Below are 8,906 nucleotides of genomic sequence, written 5' to 3'. Positions count from 1 at the left end.
TTCCTTAAAGAGAGTACCTCATGATATATGAATTACAGGCTCCACAATACCTGGATATATGTCCTTACAACCTTGGATTTCTCTCTCTCATCAGAAATGTTTCTTGTACATTTCACTTTTCTAAAATATGAATACACATATTTCTACAAGTCTTCTTTCTCCATCACTTTATTCTAAACACCTTTATAAAGACTATGCAAATAATATAGTGAAAATCCCAAGTGATTTATCCAGAATGCAATCATCTTCACCAATAGGTTATTTATGTTCACTCTTCTGTGGTATCTAAATTAGGTCTCCATTTGCATAGAATTTAATATTAAGATTATTCTATTGTTGTTGTTAGGGGCCATTGGGTTGGCTACAACTTATAGGGACCCTATGAACAAGATTGACACTCTGATCTATGCTAACTATGCTAACTTCACCCTCTCCCACATGTTCAAGTCCATTGTTAAAATCACTCTGTCAAGTCCTCTTGTTGAGGGTTTTCCTTTTCTTCTCCACCTTTCCTCAGTGTTATTGTTATGTGCCACCGTGTATGACTCAGTGACCCTATGAACAGCCAACCTGAACTTTGCCCTGTCTTGTGCCATTTCCATCATCTCTGAGACACTAGAACCCATTGCTCACGCCACAGTATCCATCCTCTCGTTGGAGGTCTTCCTCTCTTTCCTTCATCTCCCTTCTTTCTAAGCATGATGTCCCCTTCCAAGAAACAGCCTCACTTAGCTACATGTCTAAAACATAAAAGACAAAGCTTCATCATCCTTGCCTCCAAGGAACATGCTGGCCACACCCTCTCCAAGATGTATGTTTGTTCTTTTAGCAGTCCACAGGATATTCAGTACTCTTCTCCAGCATCACAACTAAAAGGCATCAGTTCTTCTATCATCCTTATTCACTGTAAAGTTTGCTAATGCATAGCAGTTTATTGAGAAGATCATGGCCTGAATTAGGCATACTTTAGTCTTCAAACTGTTAACAATTTTGATCTCTTCACCATCCATAATAATGCTGCCAATTGGCCCAGTGGTGAGAATCTTTCTTTTCTTTAAATTTTATTACTTTTCTTTGCAAATAGAGATACCATTTGACCCAGCAATTCCACTACTGGGAATATACCCTGAAGAGACCATAGCTGACATCCAAGCAGATATATGCACACCCATGTTTATTGCAGCTTTGTTCACAATAGCAAGGAGTTGGAAACAACCTAAGTGCCCATCAACAAACGAATGGCTAGAGAAGCTGTGGTATATTCGCACAATGGAATACTATGCTGCATTAAAAAACAAGGAACTCATGCAATATTATTCAAAATGGTTGACTCTGGAGAACATTATGCTGAGTGAAATATCCCAGTCACAAAAGGACAAATATTACATGATGCCACTGTTGTAGAATGGGACTGTCCTTGGGGTTGTGGAGAGACTGAGTAAGATGGGTTCAATAATGTATACTGCACTGAAACAGAGGAGGGAGAAAACTGTTTAAAAGAGATATATAACTAGGTATTTCTGTCATCACAGGAGACTAGAGCAAGGGCTACATGGTGGAGGGGACCTGGGGGAGGGTTTGTAAAACAATGAAAGAATCTTTTCTTTTACTTTTCCATAATTTTTTGGACTCATGTACTTATAACTTGTTAGTCAAATTTGTGTCTTCTAGGTTGCAACACCCCCATGATACATCTTCAAGGATATGAACATGTACGGCCAAGCACAATCAATAAGAGTGCATCTAAATTCCAAAATCAATCTCCATAATAGTCTATGTGTTTCCTACTGCCAAAGGGGCCCTTTAGAGTAGTGAGGGAAGATCTTCACCCTGAAACCCACAGCGTCCCTTTTCAGCAGGAAGTAGCTAAGAGAATACGCCGTCCCCTTTTCCTTATGACTCAGGGTGAAGTCTCTCTCAGGGAGGAGTGATAGGGAATGGCAAAGGACACACTGACAAAGAAGATTAATCAGAACTGGCTTTGACAAGCACTGTGGCATTTGGACAAGAACAAACTGGGAGGAGGGTAGAGAGAATAGTGCAACAATGAATGAATGGAAACCCAAAATCTCTGTAAATGTTTATGAAAATTAATAAAATATAGAAAAACAAAACAAAACAAAAAAAAAGAGTGCTTACTTAGGAGCCGAGCAAACTGTAATTGCTAACAACCTCAATCTCTTCTCCATCCATCATGGTGCTGCCTATTGGCCCAGTGATGAGACAAAGTTCCACCATCTTTGCCTCCAAGAGACATCCTGATGGCCCTTCTAAGATTTGTTTTGGCTCTCTACGGGATATTCAACATTCTTCTTCAACACAATTCAAAGGCACTGACTCTTCTTTGATCTTATTTTTTGTCCAATTTTCAGATGCCTAGGAAGCAACTGAAGACAGACCATAACTTGGATCAGATACACCTTAGTTTTTAAACTGACATCTTTGTTCTTCAGTACTTTAAAGGGCTTCTTAATAGCAGAATTCCCCAATGAAATACATCTTTAGATTTCTTGACTGCTATTGCCATAGATGTTGATTGTGGATTCAAGTGAAATAACTGAACAACTCCAATCTTCTGGCCATTTACCATGGCCCTGTTGGTTCTACTGGTCCATTGGGGAGGATTCTTTCCTTGATGTTTAGATGTAAATCAGCTTGAAGGCTGTAGTCCTTGATCTTCTGCAGCAAGTATTTCAAGTTTTCTTCACTTTTTGCAAGCAAGGTTGTGCCATCTGCATAATGTATGCTTGTTATACATCCTAGGATACTAAAAAAACAGTTGCATCTTGATAAATACAGTACATTTTACAAAGTCACATTATAGCATCACCATTATAGCTTCACCTTATACTCAATGTTTCATCATATACCTACCATGTGCTTATTTCACAGCATTCAACAGAGGCAGGACAACAGAAAAGGCCAAACATGTGGCACTTCATTGGAACCTAGAGAAAACGATCCAGTGCTGGTACTGAGGAGGGCAGATGGTAACCTGCACGGGCCACGTCTGGTTTGTTCACTGATACGCAATGCTTAGCACACGGCCTGGCATCTAGGAAGCAGATGATCTAGGAGTGGTTGGATGACTAATCCTGGACACAGCTAACTCAGCTCTGCTTTGAATTTTTTTTGCAGATGGCACAAAAGTCAACAGAATAGCAGTTAAGTTTTTCCATTCAATTAGAATCCTGCCTAATTAACTGATCAATTAAACGAATATATACTGAGTAACTGTTATGACCAACCATAAATGGATCACTCAGGATTGAGAGCCACGAGGAAAAGTCCGGAGAGGTTAGCACATTCTTTCCCCTCTCCCACCCTGGCCTGTACTGTATAGCTTGGGAGGAATAAGGAGAGTGGAGTTTTCAAGAAGACTATTTACTTCAATTCAGTGGAAGAGGTGGGAAATAAAGAAAAAGTGACCTCACCCCCGCAAGAAAGTTTACTTAGGGAGGGCATAAACAGAGCTATTAAATTTAAATAGGAAATTATAACATTCTATTTGACTGAGATATTGTGGTATATTGACCCAAAACATTTAATTCATTCTAAAAGGTTATTGCAATTTACTGTTACAACAGGATGACCATTTTAATTTTCAGTTAACACAATATGACATATGCTTCTGTAGGGTCTCAACCCTAGGAAATGTTCTTTGGGGCCTGATGGAGACAGAAGTGCTAAGTCACAAAGAAGTCTGACCTGCAAACTGGAGTCCAGCTTCTTCCTGCATCAGGTCAATTACATTTCCCAGAAAGACACAAACAAAATCCAAGAGTTGTTTTTCTTAAAAATAATTTCAATTTAATTTCTTCTTTTATATAAAAAGACAACAAATTACATTTCAGAGATTCTGTTTAGGTTATGAGGTTCCCGTCAGAGCTGTTTTGCAACATGTGTTTACATAATGTGAAGTGAGGGTGGCAGTTGACTGTAAAACTGGTGCCAGTCAGGCCAGATTGTGTACACGTGGGGGGCTTAATTTCACTTTGGAGCACAAACTAATGCAACATGCTATTGTCTAGGTGTCAATCAAATTTGGATTTGCTTCTGGACACTCAAAGTAGGGGGCAACTGTGCAGGAAAACACACACACACACAGAGATTCTAAAAAGCAATAGGTCAGTGATACGTAAGGAAAATGTGTTGGTGTACATTTTACACAGTATGTTCTGCTTTTACCAATGAGCTCAAACATCTGACATTTAAAAAATTAATATTAAATAAATCCATCTTAGGAGAAAATACAGCACAGAACTTTCCTGTTTGCACTGCCCAATATGTTATTCATTATTTCTCTCATTAATCAGTTGTGCTTTGCTGCCCAAGAGTCAGACACAAAGGCAAAGTGTATTAAAATACAAAGAAAGTAATAAAGAGCATACAGAAGTAGTTAGAGATATTGCATAAAACTTATTTTTGAGGACATTTGTAAAAATGAAAGCACTGACTTAACACGATTCAAGCTGTGACTGTATCAAGCAGTTTAACACTGAATGCACCAAGTAGTTCAACATTCTGGACAGTTATCAGAGGTGCTAGAGGATGGGCCTTTGCTGCTTTCCTTCTCTGGTGGCCTAGTGGTAAGGTGTTGTCCTATCAAGCCAAAGGCAAGTGGTTCGAATCCACCAGCTGCTCCTCAGGAAAAAGATGGCCAATCTCCTTCCCTCTCCCATGATTTACAACCTCTGAAATCTGCCAGAGGGTCAGCTACAAATCAGTCCTGATTTGAGGTCACAGAACAAGAACAAAGTTTTACTTCTCTTGACCAGATCTTCCTGAGGGTTCCACCTGGAAGGGATCTATTGTTTCTCCCTCTCCCTCCCTTTCCAAAATATATTGCCCTGTTCTATAATTAATTATGTATTATAATTCCTTTACCTAATAAACAGTTACTTAAGAATACGAATGATGTCTTAGAAAATTTTTGTCTTTAATTTTTGTAGTTTAAGCAATTATCTATTTATGTCATTGTTGTTAGGTGCCATTGAGTCAAGTACAATTCACAGCGACCCTAGGAACAACAGATGTGAGCCATCTCCCGTCCTGCACCATCCCCATCATCTCTGACACACCTGAGCCCACCGCTGCGGTCACTGTGTCAGTCCATCTCATTGAGGGTCTTCCTCTCTTTTGTTGATCCTCCACCTTTCCAAGCATGATGTCCCTTTCCACGGAACAGGAGAGCAACATACTCTCTCCTAGCAAGATGACCAGAGTATGTGAGATGACGCTTTGCCTTCAAGGAGCACTCCGGCTGCATCCTCCTCAAGACATATCTGTTTGTTCTTTTAGTTGTCCATGGGATGTTGAGTGCTCTTCTCCAGCACCACAGCTCAAAGGCATCAATTCTCCTGTCATCCTTATTCATTGCCCCATGAAGATATTATAAAAATTATTTATTGAGATGAACAAATCAAAACATGAATAAAAATTTCCCTACATGAACTTGAAGTGGAAACAGAAAATTCTTCTATTTCTATGCTGCATATCTGCTGCTTCATTCCATTTGCAAAATATGTTTCAGGCAAATAAAGTGATTATGCCTACACCTCAATTACAATTCCTTTATAATCAGACATTTCCCATTTATGACAATGGTAGGTGCAAGGCGGGACTAACACTGGCTGTGGTGGGTAAGGTTATGTGTCGACTGCTGGGTCATAATTCTCAGGGGTTTGGCAGGCAGTTATATAATGATACATATCATTTGGTAAGTAGGTAAAGATGTAGTTGCTCCTCAACTTTGAATAAAACCCATTTCTGCATAACTACTGGTCTTTAGAATGTAATAAAATGGTAAAGTCAGAAGTTGGCATAGTTCTCTTTAATAATGTCTTTTTTTAATGGATAGGTTTCAAGATGATAAAAATGAATCTGGATGATAATTCGCAGACATTAACCTTAGTTCCATTTTCTTAATTCTATCTGGTTTAGTATTAGCACCTAGAGGCTTTCTAAGAAAATTTGTGCTAAACATAACCCATTTTTAACTTTGTAATGTCCTCAGTTGTGCAGTAAATAAGATAACTTTAGAACAACTAAGGTTTAACCACATCAAGGGGGAAAATCCCCCCAACAACGTCCAAACATAATTTAGTTCAAAATTCAAAGCAATGATGAGAGAAAAGAACATCTAAGGTTAACAGTTATGTAATAAGAAGTGTGTTCACATCTGATCACTGTATTGCATGAGCCAGCATGCAAACATGCAAACACACACAGACACACACACACACACACACACACACACACACACTTCTCTGACCATGCCAAGTAACAGGTCAAAAGCGAAAAGAGTATCATTGAAAGAAATTTAAAAAGGTAAAGTCATTCAACAGAAGTCTAACATGGGGTTCTTCAGCTTTAAAACGGTCAAGTAAATAAAACAAAGCTCCATATTGCTTTTTAGTCTAGTAAAGCATTCGTTGAAAAATTCATCATGAGGCAAAATTCTGCTGTCCATGTATAAGAACGTTCAAGGGCATTATTAAATTAAACTGAACATTGTGAAACAACAAACAGAAACCAGATCTGGCAATATGTTGCAGGGACATATTGTGAATCTTTACTGTGGCCAAAATAAACTCCTACCTTCAATGGCCAAAAGAAAAATAGAGCACGATTTTTTCGTAAGACACGTACTTCTGCTCTGCAGAGAAACTGATGAGCTAAATGTTCTGAGAAATGTGAAAGACTAAGATCCTCCTTATCACCGCCCCCCCCAGCCCTTCTACTTTAAGAAAGATCCTTATTAATGGATTGCTTTTCCCCTTGCTTTCAAGTTAATGTAGGACAACACTTAGAATTACAATAACAACAGCATTTACAAGTGAATATATGTGGCACTGTTGTCAAAGCACAAAATACCATGAAAGATCTGGGAAAAACTAGAACAAATCACATAAAAAACTGAGCAATCAGGTTAGCCAAGCCTAAAATGATGATGAAAGCGTGAAAGATTAATTTAGGCCACGTCAGCCGATCTTCTTGGTAGAGGGAAATGATATAGATGAGAGACGGGTAGATGAACACAAAGGCCAGGCCACACACTGCTCCTGAGTATCTGCAAAAGAAAAGCTTTTGGGTTAACAATCTTTCTTCTTCTATATTTTTATTTTAATAATTTAGTTTTATTGACTTGCTATTTTTTTTACACCAAAATTTTCCATTCTTATTGGATTTTTCTTTCCTGATTTACCACAGTATACATAGCACACTCTTCAGTCTGATATTTCAACAGCATTAATTTGGATTTGTGTTGATAAGAAAGCATTTTGGCTTAAACCATATTTCACTTGCTAACTAAGGAATAGAATATACTATTTCCTGTTCATCTTTACAGCATCTGCTCGACAATGAGTTTTTCATTCCTCCGTCAAACCTCCATATTTCCTCTGTATCTCAGGGATGGTGGCCACTTCCTCTGGAACATGTGGTGATTTGCTTCCTATCTTTGATCATTTACAAACAAATTATGCATTCTGAGTTTTTGAGGGACTGTTAGCATCTGTTTAAGAATGAGAACAGATGAATGTTTCAGTGATGGTTCAGTATAATTACCAACGATTATACCAAAAAGATCTAACCCTGGAACTGCGTCAAAGAAGAGTACACTCTTCTGTTCTCTATCCTTGGGTTCTTTTGAAGAACAGCTAAATTATTGTTGTTAGGTACCACTGAGTCAGAACTGACTCTTAGCTGACCCTCTAGAAAGTTTTCAGAGGCTGTAACCACACAGGAGGAAGCTACTCATCTTTCTCTCACAAAGCAGCTGGTGGATTTGAACCACATGCCTTTCAGATAGCAGGGCAGGTCCTTATCACTAAACTGAATTCACCACTTTCTTAGGTAAAGGTATTTTAAAAAGTGACTCAGCTCTGCCATCTATATGTTAAGGAGAAGCAATAAAATAAGTCTCTCATAAATACAAGGTTACAACTATATTGTAACTCTATTTAATATGCTTTTTTTTTTTAAAAGAGAAAAGATAAAATCATCACCTGGGACATGCATTTTTACTTTCTAACAATAATTGAAAATGAAATATGTTCTTGAATAGAAATGGCTTAAGGAATTTATGACAGCCTTCACATATATTCCAGGTGCCTCCAAGAAGCTTTATATTGGCTGACAGAAAAAGGAAGTGCAGTGGAAAATAATGGGGGTGGGGGAGAGAAAAAGGGAAAGGTTTTAGGCTAAGAGACAACAGGGCTTTTAGAGTCATTTCTCTACTGAGATAGACAGTACTGTAATGAAAGATAAGATGCACGTTAATAGACTTCAGGGAAGTGTAGCTGAATGTTATCAGTTATAAATATTAACAGACATGTCATGAAATTAAATTACAACACCAACAGAAGATTAAGAGTAAAGACCAATACAGAAAAGGGCACAGTCCCTCACAAGCAGTACCTTATGATTCCTCCTATGTTTGGGTAGAAACAGGCCATGAGTACTCCAGCTCCCACAATAATTAGATTAAGAGACAGCACGTGGAAAATGCTAGAAGTTGAGAAGTTTGCAAGAAAAACATAATATAAAATCAGGCAAATTTATAAGCACTAACATGAGAATAAAACTTATTAACACCTTCAAAACAAACATTTCTGAAACTTGATAACGAAGTCATTGCAAAATGAAAAGAAAACAACAATATGTAAGGCTGACAATGAGGCAGTGAAATAGGGGGTTTTTTTTGCAACTTTATAAATAAATTAAACTCTCTAGAAGGAAACTAGCAGTGTGTATCAGAGGCTATCCTCTGTTCCACAATTTCATTTAGTATCTTAAGAAAATAATCAAACCTACAACCAGGAGAAGATAATGTAGATTAATGGGATCTTCTAAGACTCAAATCCCTATGCACATCCAAAAATTTCTCCAACAGGGTAAAAAGG

At 38.0% G+C, this 8,906-nt stretch overlaps 1 protein-coding gene across 1 annotated transcript in view; it reads right to left on the bottom strand.

Moving 5' to 3' along the window:
- Nucleotides 1-6,828: 6,828 nt before the first annotated feature.
- Nucleotides 6,829-8,906, bottom strand: part of SLC38A9 (solute carrier family 38, member 9) — a 103,240-nt gene continuing 101,162 nt past the window's right edge. Inside the window, exons 13-14 of the mRNA XM_006889558.1 lie at nt 8,422-8,511; nt 6,829-7,072 (exon numbers count right to left, since the gene is read on the bottom strand). Coding sequence (XP_006889620.1) covers nt 6,907-7,072; nt 8,422-8,511 — 256 coding nt within the window. The 3' untranslated portion in view covers nt 6,829-6,906. The remainder of the gene's footprint in view (nt 7,073-8,421; nt 8,512-8,906) is intronic.

This window comes from Elephantulus edwardii, unplaced genomic scaffold, assembly GCF_000299155.1.
Source record: "Elephantulus edwardii isolate Elephantulus edwardi_28Jun2011 unplaced genomic scaffold, EleEdw1.0 scaffold00079, whole genome shotgun sequence".
NCBI lineage: Eukaryota > Metazoa > Chordata > Mammalia > Macroscelidea > Macroscelididae > Elephantulus > Elephantulus edwardii.
The sequence above is the reverse complement of the archived record's forward strand: the minus strand, read 5'-3'. Positions and strand labels throughout refer to the sequence as shown.